Here is a 21,783-nt window from a genome sequence, read left to right as displayed (position 1 = left end):
TTGTGTAGTCTTCTGTCCCTGAATCAAGCACGTAACTTTCCTTTTTTCTCATATAAAAAATAATTATTGCTCAGTTATTATATACCAGCACTAGGAAATATGTACAGGATAAAACCTGAAGCAAGGCTATTTAAGATTAGAAATCATGGGTTGATATTTATGGATTCCTTTCTATTTTATAAGGAATATAGAAAAGATTCCTTCTTACTTCTTTTCCTTCCTTCCCTCTCTGCTGCTTCCCTTCCTCCTATCCTTCCCTCCTGTCCTCTCCTTCCTTTGTTTTTTTTTTTTTTTTTTTTTTTGAGACGGAGTTTCGCTCTTGTTACCCAGGCTGGAGTGCAATGGCGCGATCTCGGCTCACCGCAGCCTCCGCCCCCTGGGTTCAGGCAATTCTCCTGCCTCAGCCTCTTGAGTAGCTGGGATTACAGGCAGGCGCCACCATGCCCAGCTAGTTTTTTGTATTTTTAGTAGAGACGGGGTTTCACCATGTTGACCAGGATGGTCTCGATCTCTCGACCTCGTGATCCACCCGCCTCGGCCTTCCAAAGTGCTGGGATTACAGGCTTGAGCCACCGCGCCCGGCCTCATAATTTCTTTATCACTACTGAATCTTGTACCATAATAACACAATCAAGAAAATGAAGAGGACTTGGTTTCTTCCTTTCTTTATTCCACTTAGAACTTACTGGGAAAGAAAGTCTCAAATGACAGTAGTGGGTCTTTGCATTATAAAGAACTAAAGTGAGATTCATCTGTATGGAAAGAAAAAGATACTTTATCTGGGCATTTTTCTCAGGTCTGTCAACTTAATTCTTAAAGTAGTTTTTAAGAATTTCTCAACAGACTTTATAGCTCTATAATGGGTAATGTAGTACTGCTTCCATACATATCTTTAGCAGGGTAAAAGTACTTCATGTGTCCTGATATTATGGATGCATAATTAGTCAAAATGCTAACTTAGAGAAGATATTAATATGTACAATTTAAACATCTAATTCTTTTTAGAGTAAGTAGCACTTCACATTATTTAGAAACTATCCTTTTTGTCTTTAAAAATTGGCAACATTATAATTGTTGATATTTTCATATGTAGCACTAAGAACTTTTGAGAAACCTAGATACTTATATTTAACTTTTGCTCCCATCCCAGGAATCAGAGATGGAAACAGAAGAAGAGGTTGATATTTTAATGAGCAGTGATATTTACTCTGCAACTTTATCAACAAAATCAATTTCTTTCACGCGTGCCCAGACAGGATGGCTTTTTCGGGAAGATAAAACAGTATGTGTAAATCTAGATTTTTAAACTTTAATCATTGTTTGGTATTTAATATTTCCAAAATAATGTCATAGAAACGCAAGAAGCAGCTTACAGAATTGTCTCCAAGTAGTTTTTTTTCTCTCTTCCTTGAATCCAGAGAGGGAATTATAATGGATGGTTAGAGTCAGAATATGTCCTTGGAGAATTCAGGAAAGAAAGCTGAGCTCATTTGAATTCTGTGTAAGGAAGGACTCTTATTGCTAGCTGCCTTGTTTATTATACAGGAAACAATGTTTTCATGTGATTCCATTATATTTCTAGCACTTTATTCAATAAGAAGACTACAAAAAGGGATAAACTTGAATCTATTTACCTGAACCTGTTTTTCTCCCCACTTTAGACTTCTCATTTACTTACCATTTGTTTCTTGTATTCTGTGCATATGACTAAGATTAAATAACCTTACATTTCTGCAACACTGTAGAAATGTTAAATCAAATCTCAGTGGAAGTTTCCCATTAGTATAAATTATTTGCATAATTTCCATTGTGTCTGTCAGTAGGAGGTTATATAAGTCTATTCAAATATATATTCAAAAAATTTTGATGCTGGACACTGGCTCACGCATGTAATCCTAGCACTTTAGGAGGCTAAGGCCAGTAGATCACTAGTTCAGGAGTTCAAGACTAGCCTGGCCAACATGGTGAAACCCTGTCTCTGCTAAAAAGACAAAAATTACTCAGGCATGATGGCATTCGCCTTCAATCCCAGCTACTTGGAAGGCTGAGGCAGGAGAATTGCTTGAACCCGGGAGGCAGAGGTTGCAGTGAGCCGAGAACACACTACTGCATTCCAGCCAGGGCATAGCGAGACTCCACTCAAAAAAAAAAAATTGGAATGAGCTGTATGAAGAAGCATTTTTATAAAATTTAAAATTCAGCTATAAGTAAGCACATCAAGTAACGGTCAAGATTGACTTCTACTAAAAATTGTATTTTTTTTTTTATTACACACAATGAAATGAATATATCCTCACTGGAGAAAAAAAAAAAAAAAGCCTTAATAGGGTTCTCTGAGAAGCAAAACCAATAGAGGGAGAGAAGGGGAGAGGAGAGAGAAGAAGAAAAAAAGTGTAAGGAGGAGAGGAGAAGGAGGGGGAAGAAATTGATTTATTTTCAGGAGTGGTTCATGAAATTGTAGGAGTTGGCAATTATGAAATGTAGAGTAATCTAGCAGGCCGGAAATTTAGGAAAGAGTGGATGTTGTGCTCTTGAGTTAGCAACGTTCAGGCTTGGCCTCCTGGGCAACATAGCAACACCCTAACTCTACAAAAAATTTAAAAATTAGATGGCCAAGGTGGCACAAGCCTGTAGTACCAGCTGCTTGGAAAGATGAGGTCAGACAATTACTTGAGCCCAGAAGGTTGAGACCATACTGAGTGATCACACCACTGTACTCCAGCCTGGGTGACAGAGCAAACCCCTGTTCAAAAACAGAGAGAATGAGAGAGAGAGAGAGAGAAAGAAATCTGCAGCCTACAAACTCAAGCAGAGTTTCTGTGTTGCAGTTTTGAGGCAGAATTGCTTTTTTTTCCCTGAAAACATCAGTTTTTGCTCTTAAGGTTTTCAAACTGATTAGATTAATCCCACCCACATTATGCAGGGTAATTAGCTCTACCTAAAGTTCACTGATTATTAATCACATTTAAAAAATACCTTCACAGCAACATCTAGACTGGTGTTTGACCGAACACCTGGCACCATAGCCTAGCCACACTGACACGTAAAATTATCTTACATCTTTATACATAAAGCTAAAACGCCCTCCTTGGCCACTGCCCACAATCCCACATCCCCCTGCAGAATATTACCAGTTTTTGCACCGTCCAGACCTTTTATTATGCTCTCCATACATAAATATGTACTCATAACGATAGGTAGCCTTTTGTTGTTGATGTTTACTTTTTCATAAAGTGTTATATTGTATCTATTGTTTTGCAGCTAGCATTTTCCCCTGATTGTTTAGTATGTCTTAGAAGTCTTCTCTTACCAGTACATGTAGTGCTAGTTCATTCTTTTTAGTAATTGTGTCATATTCTATATGATGGATATACTGTAACTTATTCAGTCTTGTTTTGGACATTTAAGTGAATAGACACGTTTGTGTCCAGCTTTCTGCCATTATAAATGATGTGCTTATCATCCTTTTACATGCCTTTGCATTGCCTATTATAGGTAGCAAGAAATTAAGTAGCTGGATAATGGGGAATACACACTTAATATTTTGTGGATATAATAATTTACATTTACTAAGTCCTTTTTTATTATAAGGTTTCAAAAACTGGTAATTACCACCTGATTATTTCCCAGCCACAGATTAATTCTGTTATGAAGTCTAGGCTCACCGATTTTCCTCTCAGCCTAATGGCATTCTCAGTTGTGAGGTGCTGCATTGCAGTCCATTTGTTGGCTTTAAAGTCTTATTTCTTTGTACTCTGTTCTTCTGGGCAGCATTAGATGGATCACTTCAAGAGAAGATATAAATTGAAACTACTAATCATCTAGTACTACTGCTAAGCAGCTCAAAGCTCTTGAAGCATCTAGGTGATCTTCTTAAATCTTTGACAGGTAAGGAGGGAGTCAGTAATGCTTATGGTTCCCATTTTATAGGTAGAAACAGGTGCAGAATGCTTTCCTTTTTTTTTTTTGCAAGATGGACTGGAACACAACTCTGAACATGTCATTTTGGAATGTCAGAAAACAGCAGCAGGGTGGAGACCATGTGATTTGCATGCAGATAGAAATGGGAAGCTTGTTTTCAATAAATTATTTATCTTTTCTTTTTTTTTTTTAAGTAAGGTATTTCAAACTCTGAATACCTGTGGGTCTGAAAAAGGTAAAAGTTAATGTTGAAGGATTAAGAGGACTTTATTGAAAGGAAGTCATGACTTTTCTTGATGTCCTTTACACCACTTGAGTTTCCCTAAAACACTTTAATTATATTGGTGAGAACGGCTACTCTTTCCTTTGTTGAAAACAAGCAGCTGTAACTTGAAGTTTGGTCCTGTTAGAGAACAGAGCATTTGAACAGGCCGTTCATTCTGGTTGTGCTAGAGATTCTTATGTGACTTGGACTATTTATTTCTTTTTATTCTACTTTTTTCTATCTATAAAATGGGAACAGTGTTATCCCTGACCCCTCCTTATTACTCATGATATTTGCCTGCTAGCTTAATAGTTTTGAGATAGCTTTGTGCTACTTGGGAGTAGGATCTAAAGAAATACTATGTGGCAATTTTATTTAAAATCATTTGCAAATTAACTACCATACATTTTTGTGTGTTTTAAATTTTCCTTTACCGATTTGAAATGTATGCTTTTGTGTATTTTTTTAACTTATTGAATAACTGAGGTGTATATGTTGTATAAACATAGAAAATGTAAGATGATTTGGTAATTTCAAGTACCAAAGCGATGTTTGTTTTCACTTACATGTTACATATTTATAGAAAAATATGTTACCTGGACACTTTTTTTAACCTAAAAATTTTATCTTTAAATATTTGGTTTTGTTTTAGGAAAGAGTAGGAAACTTTTTGGCAGACTTTTATCTGGTGAATGGACTTGTTTTAGAATCGAGGAAAAGAAGAGAGCATCTCAGTGAAGAGGATATTCTTCGAAATAAGGCCATCATGGAGAGTTTGAGTAAAGGTGGAAACATAATGGAACAGAATTTTGAGGTATCATTTTTACTTCTCTTAATTTGTAGCTTTCTAAGAAGAGACAGGATAATGGCATTCTTGGTGGCACTCAGTAAGTTGATATACTCACAGCTTTTGTTTAGCATGTGTTACCTTTTTCTGTGAATTTTCATTTTATTGACGTCATTATGAAGAAGAAGAAAAAGAAAAAAATGACCTTTGGGATTTTTTGGTGAATCTGTACTTTGAGTCTTCATTAATAAATAGATTAAAAGCATGAAACCTAGTGTTAAATTTTTTTTTCTTTGTTTTTTTTTTTTTTTTTTTTTTTGAGATGGATTCTCACTGTGTTGCCCAGGCTAGAGTACAGTAGCTCAGTCTCGGCTCCCTGCAATCTCTCCCTCCTGGGTTCAAGTGATTCTCCTGCCTCAGCCCCACCAGGTAGCTGCCTATAGGCCCTGCCTCCAGGGCTGGCTAATTTTTGTATTTTTAGTAGAGTTGGGGTTTTACCACGTTGGGCAGGCTGACCTCAAGTGATCCACCTGCCTCAGCCTCCCAAAGTGCTGGGATTACAGATGTGAGCCACTGTGCCCAGCCCTCGTATTAATTTTTAATCCATGTCCCTTTGCTGATATTCCTTCTGCTTTACTAATCCAAATCTGCTGCTTTGAAGGCCCAGCTAAAGATCCACCTACTTTATGGTGTCATCTCTGACTTATACCTTCTCATATACTTCTTGTTCAGCATACTGAAACCATGCTATATGCAAAGAATTGTGTGACAGTAAGGAAAGGGGAGGGGAAATGAGGAAATAAAAGATAAGGCATGGTAACTGCATCTACAGTCTTCCTCCTCTGTGAAGTAAATTAGATGCATTCATAAATTTATTTTTTATTTGTATAATTTTAGATTTCAAAAAAAAAAAAAAATACTAGAGTCATACAAAGAATTCTTGGACACACTTCATGAAGATTTTCCATATGGGCCAGGCAAGGTTGCTCACGCCTGCAATCCCAGCACTTTGGGAGGCCAAGGCAGGCAGATCACCTGAAGTCAGGAGTTCAAGAACAGCCTGACCAACATGGAGAAACCCCATCTCTAAAAATACAAAATTAGCTGGGTGTGACGGTGCATGCCTGTAATCCCAGCTACTTAAGAGGCTGAGGCAGGAGAATAGCCTGAACCTGGGACGCAGAGGTTGCAGTGAGACAAGATCCTGCCATGGCACTCCAGCCTGAGCAGCAACAGCAAAACTCCATCCCTCCCAAGAAATTTCCCAAATGTTAACATTTTACTGCCATTTGTATAGCACCATTTTTCAAACTGCAACATAGGCATCCTTTAGTAGATTATAAGAAATTAATTTAGTGGTCCGTAACTACTTATTTTTCTTTTTCCCATTCAGTTGTTGGCAATACTTAAAAAAATTAGTATTAAATAAAATGGTAAGCCAGGCACAGTGGGATTCCACACCTGGAATCCCAGCACTTTGGGAGGCCAAGATGGGAGGATTGCTTGAGTCCAGGAGGTTGAAATCAGCCTGGGCAACAAAGCAAGACCCTGCCTCTACAAATAATAATAGTAATAATAATAATAATAGTAAATTAGCTGGGCACAGTGGCATGAGCCTGTAGTTTCAATTACTTGGGAGGCTGAGGCAGGAGGATCACTTGAGCCCAGGAGACTGAGGCTGCAATGAGCTATGATTATGCCACTGCCACTGTACTCCAGCCTGGGTGACACCGTGAGATCCTATCACCCCCCCCAAAAAAAATAGATGGAGAAAAATCAGAGCACATTGCACATTATAAGAGTCATTACTGCTTCATGAAACAATAGTTTCAAGAGTGTATGTGTTGTATAAACATGCGTATGTTTGAGTGCTGGATTATAATATAAATTGTGAGTCACAGTTATAAAAAGGTTCAAGGCTTCTACAAGGAGGCTGGAATTCCTGGAATGTTTAGTCCTTTCTCTAAACATTGTTCCGGATTCTATGTTTTAGTGATGGTTAAACTTTCCAGGATAGTATGCCAGGTTTCAACTAATTCATGGTAATACTATGTGTGTCAGTAAAACCTTTTAATATTTAGAAAGACCATGTATTGGGTAAATCAGCTATAGTTTAGTTGAATACATATGTAAAATGTTTAAGTTCAAATTGTGATCATGCCATTTTAGTGTTATCCTGTACCCTTCCTGCTACATCTCATTTGTGCTCCTTATTTTTCTTCTGACTCTGGGATAAAGCTTCACCAGACTTAATCTTCCAGAAGCCTGCTGGTATTTACTGATCTCTTCATCTGTGGGAAATATAAGTCAAGATGCACTGAGGAAATAGAAACGGAGATGAATTAATAGCGGGAATGCTGAGCTCAGTCTTTGACATGGCTACTATCTTCTCCCATTGTTGACCAGACAAAAGCCCATCTCTTTGGACTTATATTGTGATTTAAATTTTATTAGAGTTCTTTTGAAAAAAATAATTTTGTTGTGTTGGTAGTTACTGCTACTTTTGTTTAATTTGGGCAACAAACTAATTTGGGATGAGTATATGGAAACAAGACTTTATAGAATGCCATTTCATGGACTGTTTGCCAGTTATTTCTTCTGGTCTGATTTATGTACATTTAAACTTATGAAAGGTAACTTGATTTCTTAAGGGCAGAGATTGTAAACAAATATACTTGAATAAAGAGGTCTTTAAGTAGCATTTTAAGCAGCTGTAGTTTTGCAAGTTGAAATTAAAACATAGTTTAATGCCAGAGAGCTATGTAATGGAACACATTAATATTAATTAAATTAAATAGTTAAGCTCTCAATTTCTAATCAGAAATTAAAGGAAACACTTCCCATATGAACCATAGGATTTTTAACCTTATAGTTGATGAATATTTAAATTCAATTTGTCAGTTTCTACAAAAGATAAATGTGGTGGGATTTTGATTAGGATAATGTTGAATCTGTAGATAAATCAGTTTCAACATAAAACCTGTTTGGATTTTTTTAAATTAAGCTTTGTATTTTGAGATAATTGTAAACTCACATACAGTTTTATGAAATCATACAGAGATTCCATGTATGCCTCACCCAGTTTCTCCCAATGGAAACATCTTGCCAAAGTGTAGAACAATATCACAGCCAGAATATTGGCATTTGCAGGCAAGACACAGAAGATGTCTACCACCATAGGATCCGTCATGTTCCTCTTTAATAGGCATATCTGCTGCCCCTTTATCCTCTCTCTGTTCCTTATGCCTGACAACCACTAATCTGTTCTTCCATTTCTTTAATGTTGCAATTTCAAAGATGTTGTATAAATGGAATCGTATGGTACTTAGCCTTTTGAAATTGACTTTTCTTTTTTTTTTTTTTTAACCACTTAGCATTTATTTTTTCACTTAGCATAATTCCCTGGTGATTTATCTAAGTTGTATGTTCAGTATTTTGTTCTTTTTATTGCTGAGCAGTACTCTATGGTATTAGTGTACCACAGTTTGTTTAGCCATTCACATGTTGAAGAGCATCTGGGTTGTTTGGGCCATGATTAATTAAGCTAGAATGTAATATAAGTAGTGCAATAAACTAGAATGTAATATAAGTCTTCATTTATCTGGGATAAATGCCCAAGAGTACAGCTGCTATGTCATATGGTAGGTAGTTGAATGTTTAGTTTTTTAAGAGACTGCCAAAGTGTTCTTCATTTTACATTCCCATTAGCAGTGTATGAATGATCCAGTTTTTCTATATCCTTGCCAGCTTTTGGTATTGTTATTATTTTCTATTTTACTCATTCTGATAATGTTTAATGCTATCTCATTTTGATTTAATTGCATTTTCCTAATGGCTAATAATATTGAATGGTCATCTCTTCACGTGCTTGTTATCTGTATCCTCTTCTGTAGCATGTCTCTTCATACCTTTTGTTCTTTTTCTAATTGGGTTTTTGTTTTTTTTTTTCATTACTCTTGAGTTTTCAGTTGTTGTTTTTGAGGCAGGGTCTCACTGTTTGGCTCATACTGGAGTGCAGTGGCATGATTGTGGCTCACTGCAGCATTGACTTCTCAGCTCAAACAATCCTCCCACCTCAGTCTCCTAAGTAGCTGAGATTACAGGCATGCATCACCATGCCCAGTTAACTTTTTTGTTTGTTTGTTTTGTTTTCTGTAGAGACAAGGTCTCACCATGTTGCCCAGGCTAGTCTCGAACTCCTGGGCTCAAGGGATCCTCCTATCTTAGCTTCCCAAAGTGCTGGGATTATAGGCATGAGCCATTATACCTGGCCCAAAGTTCTTTATATATTCCAGGTGTTAGTTCTTCATCAGATTGGTGTTTTGCAAATATTTCCTCTCACTCCGTAGCTTGTCTTTTCATGTTTTCAAACTGGGCTTTCACTGAAAAAAAGTTTATCATTTTGATGATGTCCAGTTGATCAATTTTTATCTTACGTCACATGCCAAATCTGAGAACTTTTTGCCTAGCCCCAGGTTCCTAAGATTTTCTCCTGTGTCTTTGCTAAAAGTTTTATATCTTTATATTTTACATTCAAGGAAATGACCATTTTTAGTTAATTTTGTGGAAAGTTAAGAGGTTTAGGTCAAAGGTTTATTTATTTATTTTTGTCTTGGATGCCTAGTTGCTCCAACATCATTTTTTGAGAAGTCTGTTCCTCTTCCATTGTATTGCCTGCTGAGATTTGTATAGGAATGGTATTGAATCTACAGATAAATTTGGGGAGACTTTATATCTTAACAATATTGAATCTTCTGTTTGATGAATGTGGTGTATCTCTTCATTTATTTAGGTTCTCTATAATTTCTCTCAGAAGTATTCAGTGTACAAATCCTGCACATTTTATTAAATTTATCTTGTAAATTTTTAATGTTTTTGAGGCTGTCATAAAAGATTATCCTTAAATTTTATTTCTCAGTTGTTTGTTTTTCATATATAAAAATGATGTGATTTTTTTTTTCTTTTTTTGTGATGGAGTCTTACTCTGTCACCCACGCTGGAGTACAATGATGTGGTCTCAGCTCACTGCAACCTCTGCTTTCCAGGTTCAGGCAATTCTGCCTCAGCCTCTCAAGTACCTGGAACTACCCTGACTAATTTTTATATTTTTAGTAGAGATAGGGTTTCACTTGCTTTCACTATGTTGGCCAGGCTGGTCTCGAGCTCCTGACCTTGTGTTCTGCCTGCCTTGGCCTCCCAAAGTGCTAGAATTAATAGGCATGAGCCACCCCGCCTAGCCTAAATGTGATTTTTATTTTTATTTTTATTTATTTTTTGAGACAGAGTCTCACTGTTGTTGCCCAAGCTGGAATGCAGTGGCGTGATCTTGGCTCACTGCAACCTCTGCCTCTTGAGTTCAAGCAATTCTCCTGCCTCAGCCTCCCAAGTAGCTGGAATTACAGGCATGCACCATCACGCCTGGCTAGTTTTTTTGTATTTTTTAGTAGAAATAGGGTTTCACCATGTTAGCCATGCTAGTCTCGAAGTTCTGACCTCAGTGATCTGCCCACCTCGGCCTCCCAAAGGATTTTTATATTTCTGTATTTATATATTCCGTAGTCTTTTCATTTTATTTTATTTTTTAAATTTTTTTGGAGACAGTCTTATTCTATCCCCTAGCCTGGAGTGCAGTGGCATGATCTTTGCTCACTGCAACTCTGCCTCCCAGGTTCAAGTGATTCTTCTGCCTCAGCCTCCAGAGAAGCTAAGATTACAGGCACCCACCACCACACCTGGCTAGTTTTTGTATATTTAGTAGAGACAGGGTTTCTCCACATTGGTCAGGCTGGTCTAGAACTCCTGACCTCAGGTGATCCACCCATCTCGGCCTCCCAAAGTGCTAGGATTACAGGTGTGAGCCCCACACCCTGCCTATTCTATAGTCTTTTGTATATTACTTAGGATTTTCTACAAATGCCATGTCATCATGTAATAAAGATAGTTCTACTTTTTTCTTACCAGTAATCCTTTTATTTGCTTTTCTTACATTACTGCACTGGAAAGTAACACCAGTATAATAATGAATAAAAATGGTATGAGCAGGTGCACCCTTTGTCCTGATTATGGAAGGGACGTTTTTATACTAACACTATTTATTTTGAAAAATTACTCTATTATTTTTCACCCTGACTTAAGTCATTTATTTAAGAATTACTAAGAATCATGATTGTGTTCTTATTTGTCAGCACAGTAATCCTTTTAAGATTATATTTTTGCCAGCCGGGCGCGGTGGCTCAAGCCTGTAATCCCAGCACTTTGGGAGGCTGAGGCGGGTGGATCACGAGGTCAAGAGATCGAGACCATCCTGGTCAACATGGTGAAACCCCATCTCTACTAAAAAAAAAATACAAAAAATTAGCTGGGCATGGTGGTGCGTGCCTGTAATCCCAGCTACTCAGGAGGCTGAGGCAGGAGAATTGCCTGAACCCAGGAGGCAGAGGTTGCGGTGAGCCGAGATTGCACCATTGCACTCCAGCCTGGGTAATAAGAGTGAAACTCTGTCTCAAAAAAAAAAAAAAAGATTATATTTTTAATAATTTTAGAGTAAAGAAAATGTGCCTTGTTACATGTTGTGTAGACTTTTTTTTTTTTTTTTTTCTGTCCAGAGCTCCAATCTTTTTATTGAAGGACATGCTACCATGCCCAGCTAATTTGTTTTGTATTTTCAGTAGAGACGGGATTTCACTGTGTTAGCCAGGATGGTCTCAATCTCCCATTCAGAAGTTGTGCACATCACTCTGTTCACATCCCACTGGTTAGAATTTAGTCACATGGGCCCAGGCGTGGTGACTCATGCCTGTAATCCCAGCACTTTGGGAGGCTGAGGTGGGAGGATGGGTTGAGCTCAGGAGTTCAAGACCAGCCTGGGTAACACAGTGAGACTCTGTCTCTAAAACAGATTTAAAAATAAGATGGACATGGTGGCATGTACCTGTAGTTCCAGCTCCTCGGGAGGCTAGGATGGGAGAATCACTTGAGTCCAGGAGGTCATGGCTGCAGTTAGGTGTGATTGAGCTGCTGCACTCCAGTGTAGGTGACAGAGTAAGACTCTGTCTCAAAAAATAAAATAAAATAAAATTGGTCACATGATAACACCTAGCTGCAAAGATGACTAGAAAAGAAATCTATTCTAGGAGTTCGTATGCTCATCCAAAAATTTGGAAGAGAGGTTCTTTTACAAAGACTTAATGGGAGAACAGATATTGGGGAGACAACTAACAATCTCTGACATCTGGACAATGAATACATAAACACTGGTAACTGTCACCCAGATATATGCCTTTAACTATATTCTTCCTTCAGATCACCAGATCTGTAGTGCTTTTGCCTACCTCTACTTGAATAAATATAAATGTCTAAAATTTAGTATGTCTAAATCTGATCATACTTTCTTTCCCCCTTCTTCTTTTCTTAGGTGGTGACACCATTGTCTCTGTATTTACCCCAGCCAGAAACCTAAAATTTCTTCTTAGACTTCTTAGCTTTCCTCTTATCTCTATATCTCAACAATTATAAAATCCTAAGGATTTCTTGAGTCTATTTAGGCTATTTTCTGTCCTTACATTTTTGAACAGCATGCACTTATCATTTCTCATTTGGATTACTGAGATAGCTTCCTAAATACACTGCCACCACAGTAATCACACTGAAATAGATGGAATCATGTAATGGCTATGCTCAATAACTGAAATGTATAGAGTACTTGCTATGTCTGAGAAACTTTTTTAGGCACTTCACATTTAACAGCCCATTTTTATCATCACTGTAAACCCTCTCAGGTTATATAGTTTACTGAACTGAGGCAAAAGAGGTTGAATAATTTGTTCGAAGTCAGCTAGTCATTGTTGAAGCCAGAACTGGTTCACTCTGGCTCCACAATTGGTGTTTTAACCACTATATGGTATTGCTCAAAAATATTTGTCCATTGCTTCCTGAGTAAAATCTGGTCTACTTTGTATATAAAACCCTTTCAGGCTACTTTTTCTCTTTTGTGCCTGGCCACTTAACTCTTAATGTATACTACTCATACAGCTAGGCACAGTGCACTTGCAATTTCCCAGTATATCATGCTTTCTCTCACCATTCTCCTTTTCCCAGTTCCTTCAACCAGTTCTTTTGTTCTCTTTTAGACTCCTCAACTCAGGAGTCACCAGTCCACATCTTTTGGCTACCCCAGTCTGTCATAAACCCCTTCTGTGCAAATTTATGTCATTCTGTAGCCCCAGTCACCCTCAATTATATCATAGCCCCTGACACCCTCAATTGTAACTATTTACTTTTTGTGTCTCTTTGTAAGCTTCTCAAGGAAAGAATATGGTCTTTCATCTTGCCTGATACTCAAAAAAATCTGTTTCGTTTTTCCTTTCTTTTCACATCCCTCTGCTGCTACTCAGAGATCATCAATAACTTCTAACCAACAAAATTTATGGCCTTTTTTTCAGGCTTCTTTCTCCTCTAAGTCTCTGTAGTGTCGTATTGAAACAGTCTTTCCGTTTGGCCTCCATTAGATTGTAGGGGAAGCTAAACTTCACCTGTTCCAAACTTAGTTCTTAGTTGAAACGGACTCTCATATCAAAAGACAGGTTTACAAGTGAAAAGCAAACAAGTTTATTAATGCATGCCATACACCACACAAGAAACCTCAATGAAAAGTAACTCAAGGACCAGACATGGTGGCTCACACCTGTAATACCAGCACTTTGGGAGGCTGAGTCAGGTGGATCACTTGAGGCCAGGGTTTTGAGACCAGCCCTGTCAACATGGCAAAACCCCATTTCTATTAAAAATACAAAAATTAGCCAGGCTTCGTGATGCACACCTATAATCCCAACTCAGGAGTCTGAGGCAGAAAAATTGCTTGCACCTGGATGGCAGAGGTTGCAGTGAACCAAGATCATACCACTGCACTCCAGCCTGGGTAACAGAGTGAGACTATATCTCAAAAAATAAAACAACAACAACAACAAAAAAACTAACTCAAAACAGTAGCTTAGAACTCTGCTTAATCACTTATATAACATCTTTGACAAAGAACAATAAATTTGTAGAGAAATGACAGGACCAAAGGAAAGTGATTTAGGTTTCCAAGAACAGGAAAGATTTGTTTGCAGATTCCTCTGGTGCTGTCTCTAGCCCAATAGGAGGACAGAAAAAAAGCTTTTCCTTCATTTACTGTTTCTCTCTCTCTTTTTTTTTTTTTTTTTTTTTTTTTTGATACTGTGTCTTGCACTGTCATACAGACTAGAGTGCAGTGGCATGATCTCAGCTCACTGCAGCCTCCACGTCCTGGGCTCAAGCAGTCCTCCCACCTCAGCCCTTCAAGTAGCTGGGACCACAGGTGTGCACCACCACACCTGGTTACTTTTATTGTTATTTTTTTGTAGAGACGAGGTTTTGCCATGTTTTGCAAGCTAGTATTGAACTCCTGAGCTCAAGTGATCCACCTGCCTTGGCCTCTCAAAATGCCAGGATTATAGTTATGAGCCACCAGACCTAGCCTGCACTAAGCTTTTTCTATGTGTTATCTCCACTAATTTTTAACTATAAGTTAGTAACCCAATTCTCATTTTGCATGTGAGTTAAGTTGATATAATAGAAAGTAACTTGCTCAAATTCACACAACTACCAGGTATCGGATGTGGGATTCTAACTCCGTTTTGTGTCTTAACAATACTTGATTTTAACCCTCTAATATTCGGCTCATTAACATCTTACATTAATTATATGTAAACCACATTTATTGAATGAGATCCTCTCAATCTTATTCTCATCTTGTTATGTATATTAGTCTTTCATGTATTGTCTTTTTGCTCCATAGTCCTGTTAGGTTTTCATTAGGAATTGAATTTTTTTTAATTTTTTTATTTTTATTTTTTTTTTTTTAGTGAGTTCTTACCCCCGCCCTGCCCCACTCTGATGCCCAGGCTGGAGTGCAATGGCATGATCTCGGGTCACTGCAATCTCTGCCTCTTGGGTTCAAGTGATTCTCCTGCCTCAGCTTCTCAAATAGTTGCACGCCGCTATGCCTGGCTAATTTTGGTGTTTTTAGTAGGGATGGGGTTTCACCATATTGGCTAGGCTGGTCTTGAACCTCTGACCTCAAGTGATCCACCTGCCTTTGTCCCCCAAAGTGCTAGGATCACAAGCATGAGCCACCACACTCAACTAAGTCTTGTTTTTTTTTTTTTTTTTCTCTATGAGGCAGGGTCTTACTCTGTTACCCAGGCTGGAGTGCAGTGGTATAATCATGGCTCACTGTAGCCTCAACCTCCTGGGCTCAAGTGATCCTCCTGCCTCAGCTTTACAATCAGCTGGGACCACAGGCACGCACCACCACATTCAGCTAATTTTTTTTTTTTTTTTTTTTAAAGAAACAGAGCCTCATTATGTTGCCTAGGCTGGTCTCAAATTCATGGGCTCAAGTGATCCTCCTGTCTTTGCCTCCCAAAGTGTTGGGATTACAGGCATGAGCCACTGCACCTGGCCCAGGAATTTCCAATTTCCACTTCTACTCTAGAGTTTAGTTCCTTATTGCCAGTTCATCTTACGGTGATTGAAATTGATACTTAGCAAAGATAAGGTGAAAGCTTTAAAATCTGACCTTTGCAGTTTTTACTATATATTGTTTATCTCTGTTTTGAACTTCCCTTCTGAGTTTAAATCAGTCTACCTGTGTTTTTTACCTTTAATTCTTTCTGTTTTAAATCTGAAGTTCAGTAAGATAGTCACATTACCCACAGAAGATTGCTGTCTTTTCGGATATCTTTTCTATTTTCTATAATCTTGTTTGGCCTTTAATAATATGCTGTTTTATATTTCTGGTTCACTTTTCATGCCTGTGTTTTGTTTTTTTTCTTTCCAATTCCTTGAAGTCAGAGTTAGTTTTGTTTTGTTTTGTTTTGTTTTTTGAGATGGAGTCTCACTCTGTTGACAGGGCTGAAGTGCAGTGGCTCGATCTTGGTTCACTGCAACCTCTGTCTCCTGGGTTTAAGCAATTCTCTGCCTCAGCCTCCCGAGTAGCTGGGATTACAGGCACCTGCCACCATGCCTGGTTAATTTATTTGTATTTTTAGTAGAGATGGGGTTTCACCATCTTGGCCAGGCTAGTCTTGAACTCCTGGCCTCATGATCCACCCACCTCAGCCTCCTAAAGTTCTGGGATTACAGGCGTGAGCCACCATTCCTGGCCTAGAGTTAGTTTTTACACATCCCTGTAGTTCCTATGTTCAGCAGCTAGTATAATGCCAGGGACATTTTAGATGATTGAAACATTGAATGAATGGGTGTTATTTGATATTTGTCTTTTGGGGATTTAGAAAAAAATTGACAGTAAATATTACCATTAGAGCCAACCGCCATGGTCCTATCTTGGAAGGAAGCTTTTCAAGTATTATATTGAAGAGATTAAGTAGATTGTTAATTTTAATAGTTTACAATATATTTTAATCTTATATTTAAAAAATAACATTTTTCTTTCTCCCCCACCCCCACTTTCTTTCTTTTTTTTTTTTTTTTGGGCAGCCGGTTCGAAGACAGTCTCTGACACCTCCTCCTCAGAACACTATTACATGGGAAGAATATATATCTGCTGAAAATGGAAAGTAAGTTTTTTTCTTGTTTATATATTATTTGGTTTTTAGATAGAATAATTTGTAAAAACTAAATATGTGAATATTTAGGTGTAAAATTATTTTGGAGAGAGAATTATTGGTATATTTTTGACTGAAGCAATTATTTTACCTTTTAAAAATATGGATTAAGTATGATAAGGGCAAAGTGTCTCAAATTACATATACTCTTTGCAAATGGTTGTAGATCTTTCTTTCTTTATCCCTTCTGTCAGTTTATACACACCTAAAAAAACTCAAGGACACTGTTCTAAGGAAAGATATGTAGGAAATTGCAAAGTACAGGCCGGGCGTGGTGGCTCACACCTGTAATCCTAGCACTTTGGGAGGCTGAGGTGGGTGAATCACCTGAGGTCAGGAGTTCAAGACCAGCCTGGCCATCATGGTGAAACCCCATCTTAAAATTTAAAAAAAAAAAAAAAAGGAAATTGCAAAGTACAGTTGCTTATTTGAGATTTCCCATTGTATGATGAGCTTTTGTATTTGGTGATTATCCTAATTTTTTAGCATAGTGTGCAAGGCCATTCATTATTTCTCTTCTCTTTGCCTTTCCAAGATCCTCACCTGTCATTATCCTTTAGTTTCAACCTATACTAGACTACTTCTCACCATCCTTCCATAGGACCTTTGCTGATGCAATATTACCAACACTTAGCAGAGTGCCTAGCACATAGATCATACTCAGTTTATATTTATTGACTAAAAGAATGATGAATGAATAAAGGGTTTATTTTTAATAAATGGATAAGTAAAACATTTATTGTGGCCAACCATTATTTTCTTTTGGTGGATAATAAAATATTACTTTCCTGCTCCTGTTTAGGAAGAAGTTGTAATTATTATTTTTTTCTTATTGAAAGGTTTGTTATATTTTTCTAAATTCTCCAAGATGTTTCCATCCTAATATTTTATAGTTGTGTTTTTTTTTAAGCTGTGATTACAGGTGCACACCACCATACCTAGCTAATTTTTGTGTTTTTAGTAGAGATAGGATTTTACCCTGTTGGCCAGGCTGATCTTGAACTTATAGGCTCAAGTGATCCACCTACCTCAGCCTCCCAAAGGCTGGGATTACAGCCGTGAGCCACCGAGCCCAACCTTAATATTTTATAGTGTTAAACAAAATTTATGAGAGGATTATTATATTAGATTAGCCTCCTGCATGCACTAGGTGCCAGGAGACCATAACAAACCAGAATGTAGTTACTTCTGTTAAGTACTACATAATTAAACTGAACTTTGAAATGGGCCAGTTTAAAAAGATAAAAAAGGACATTCCAGTCAACCTGAGTCAGCATAGTAAAGAAGCTTCTGTTTTTATTTAACCATGTAAGGAAAGCAACTTTGAAATAACCAGATCACCTTTTTTCCCACTGTTTCTGCCTCAGCCCTGTACAGTCTGTAAAGCTAACCTTTTCTGTGCAGCTTGTTGGAGCACTGATTCTGTTTTACAGAATTAGTATTACCCTGTGCTAGAGTTGCAAATAAAAGCCAATTAAATCTTTATGCTAAGTTGATCATTTTCTATTGACAATAGTTAATATAGAATTCCTTATTCTTCACAATATTTCTTATTGATCAATGCAGAAACTATAATAGTAAAGATTGAATTAAGTAACTTTGAAGATATGCAATGATACCTTAAAACTTTTTTACTAGGCCGGGCGCGGTGGCTCAAGCCTGTAATCCCAGCACTTTGGGAGGCCGAGGCGGGTGGATCACGAGGTCAAGAGATCGACACCATCCTGGTCAACATGGTGAAACCCCATCTCTACTAAAAATACAAAAAATTAGCTGGGCATGGTGGCTCATGCCTGTAATCCCAGCTACTCAGGAGGTTGAGGCAGGAGAATTGCCTGAACCCAGGAGGTGGAGGTTGCGGTGAGCCGAGATCGTGCCACTGCACTCCAGCCTGGGTAACAAGAGTGAAACTCCGTCTCAAAAAAAAAAAACAAAAAAAAAACAACTTTTTTACTAATGATTTTCTTTATTCCTAAAATTAATAATTATTAAAATTATATTCAATGTGAAATTAGTTTAGATCTGATAATTTCTGAACTTTTACTCTTGGCTATTTTTTTTTAATTACCCTTGTCTTATTTCTTATATACATCTTATTCCCTTTTAGCATAATTTTATTTCTATAGACAGAGTAAGACAAATTGAAATATTAATGAATGTCATTGAAATATGAAGATTCTTCTTAGGAAGGTGACAGACTATGGAAAAGTTTCCTAACTTTTTTTTCTTCCATTTTAGAGCTCCTCATCTGGGTAGAGAATTGGTGTGCAAAGAGAGTAAGAAAACATTTAAAGCTACGATAGCCATGAGCCAGGAATTTCCCTTAGGGATAGAGTTGTAAGTTTGTTACTAATTACAAATGTTTATGAAAGAAGCTATAAACCCTAAAGACTGTAATAATATTTGCATTCCAGTGGTGCATTTGAGTCCTTTGAAATGAAAAGCAAATAGCCACTGCCTTGATAGTGTGTGCACTCTTCTAGAAATGTTCTGGTTTGCAAAAGTATTGATTTTTATTACTTTCACCAGATAAATTTTTGAATAGCTTATTTAAATTATAAAAATAATACATGAATACATGCTTGTTTTTTTAAAAAAAAAAAACTAAAAATATGGAAATTTATAGAATAAAATGTGATATTTTAACACGTCAATAGTTAATGACTATTTGGTATATTTTTTGTCTAGAGTTATCTGTGTTTTTGCATTTTTTGAAAAGAGAAATGGGGTAATGGTTCATATTTTGTTCTGTGTGCTTCTTGTTTTCATAAAAGTCAGTGTATCTTGGCTGGGCACGGTGGCTCACACCTGTAATCCCAGCACTTTGGAAGGCCAAGGCAGGTGGATCACCTGAGGTCAGGAGTTTGAGATCTGCCTGGCCAACATGGTGAAACCCTGTCTTTACTAAATATACAAAAATTAGCCAGGCATGGTGGCATGCACCTTTAATCCCAGCTACTAGGGAGGCTGAGGCAGCAGAATAGCTTGAACCCAAGAGGCGGAGGTTGCAATGAGCTGAGATTATCCCACTGTATTCCAGCCTGAGTGACAGAGCAGAATCCGCCTCAAAAAAAAGTGTATCCTTTGGGAGGCCGAGGTGGGTGGATCACGAGGTCAAGAGATCGAGACCATCCTGGTCAACATGGTGAAACCCCATCTCTACTAAAAAAAATACAAAAAATTAGCTGGGCATGGTGGTGCGTGCCTGTAATCCCAGCTACTCAGGAGGCTGAGGCAGGAGAATTGCCTGAACCCAGGAGGCGGAGGTTGCATTGAGCCGAGATCGTGCCATTGCACTCCAGCCTGGGTAACAAGAGTGAAACTCCGTCTCAAAAAAAAAAAAAAAAAAAAAAAAAGTGTATCTTGATGTTTTACAGTGATTATATTTTCGTCTATTTATTCTTTTTCCTTGGTATTTTGAGTGTTGATATACTGTTGTTTACCATTCACCTACTGATAAACATTTTGGTTATTTGTAGTTTGTTACCATTTTCAACAATTGCAGTAAACATATTGAATATATCCTTTCAAACCTGTACTCATTGGATGCTTCTTTTTAAAAATACTCAATTTGGAGAGATGGCTGGAATGAGAGATGGGTAGCAAGAGCTGACTCTGATACAACTGTAGTTTTAGGCTCCTCACTAAAGTGGGAGGGAGGAGATGAGTTGAAGCACCAGGTGATTAGTTTCTTTCCTTTCAATTCTGGCCTAATGGGTTAATTTTTTTTTTTAATGGCCTGATTCATTTTTTAAAAATTATCAGAGAAGAGAACAGGGTGCATACTTTTTTTAAAAGTACGTATATAACTGAGCTTTCCCCATATCTAGGCTTTAGAAAAGTAGATAGAATGTTCTATACAGCCCTCAAGTTATGAGAGAGAGTTAAGTCCCAGAAAATGTGGAGAGTTAGCCACACGTACAGATTTGCCATAATTTGTCGTATCTAGAAACCAGTTGATGATCAATGATGCACCAGTTTTATTTTATTTTATTAATTTATTTATTTAAGACAGAGTGTCACTATGTTGCCCAGGCTGGAGTGCAGTGGTGCAATCACAGCTCACTGTAACCTCTGCCTCCCAGGTTCAAGTGATCCTCCCACCTCAGCCTTCCAAGTAACTGAGACTACAGGCATGCACTACTGTGCCTGGATAATTTTTGTATTTTCAGTAGAGATGGGGTTCACCATGTTGGTCAGGCTGATCGCAAACTTCTGACCTCAGGTGATCTGTCCACCTGGGCCTCCCAAAGTCCTGGGATTACAGGCATAAGCCACCATACTTGGCCAAAGATGCACCAATTTTATATTCTACTTACTAATAAAGAAGAAAACTGCAGCTAATATTAAGATGCCATCAATTTTAGGAGTTATCCTAATTTCAGATATATTACGTAAAAAAAAATGAGTGTCTTAGAATTTATAAAATGTGGCAGTTATAACCACTACTCTTGTAAAAGAAAATGAAATAAGGAACACAGCGTACAAATGCCAGATAAAGAATTTGTTCTAAATGGTCAAAAAAAAAAAAAAAAAAAAACCAGAAAAAAATTACCTATAAATGCCATAGAAAACAGGAACGAACACGGAATCAGTAAAGTAACTCATTTTAAGATGAGAATTAGACAGTGAAATGAAATTCCAAGGAGATTGTAAAGCTGAGGAAATAAATTGAGCACTAAATGGCACTGTTACAAAACAAATACACTAGAAACAATACTGAACAGAATAGATGTAACTGAAAATTAAATTTTGACAGTTCTTGGTGAATTCTTTTACTTAAATAGGAAGCCTCCAAGTATAACGAAAATAATACTCAAAATATGACAGAAGAAAATTTTTCTGTAATGAAGAACTAAAGCTATAGGATGACAAACATTAGGTTCCAAGAAAAACTGATACAGCATGATTAGTAACAATTTGATCCTGATTAAACTATTGGGCTTCAGTTGTTGATAAAGAATCCAAAGGCATCCGGGCAGAAAAGGGATATTGACATATCTTTACTTTTTTGAGGTAACAAAAGCGTGATCTGTTGGTATGTGTAACTTTCATTTATGTATGGAGGCAACTGAAGATATTCTCAAACGCAAAAGAATTCAAGAAACGTAACAGTCATGGGGCAGTTTTGAAAAAAAAAAAAATACTACTACTTATAAAAG

The 21,783-nt window shown here is 37.4% G+C and overlaps 1 protein-coding gene across 2 annotated transcripts in view; it reads left to right on the top strand.

Moving 5' to 3' along the window:
* The window catches only part of ANKRD13C (ankyrin repeat domain 13C), a 98,760-nt gene that overhangs the window by 63,994 nt on the left and 12,983 nt on the right, over positions 1-21,783 (top strand). For both annotated transcript variants that reach the window (XM_039474316.2, XM_039474315.2), the window contains 4 exons: positions 1,151-1,282; positions 4,839-5,000; positions 16,494-16,573; positions 18,860-18,958. In XM_039474316.2, the coding sequence (XP_039330250.1) occupies positions 1,151-1,282; positions 4,839-5,000; positions 16,494-16,573; positions 18,860-18,958 (473 nt within the window). The remainder of the gene's footprint in view (positions 1-1,150; positions 1,283-4,838; positions 5,001-16,493; positions 16,574-18,859; positions 18,959-21,783) is intronic.

Source organism: Saimiri boliviensis, chromosome 11, assembly GCF_048565385.1.
Source record: "Saimiri boliviensis isolate mSaiBol1 chromosome 11, mSaiBol1.pri, whole genome shotgun sequence".
NCBI lineage: Eukaryota > Metazoa > Chordata > Mammalia > Primates > Cebidae > Saimiri > Saimiri boliviensis.
The sequence above is the reverse complement of the archived record's forward strand: the minus strand, read 5'-3'. Positions and strand labels throughout refer to the sequence as shown.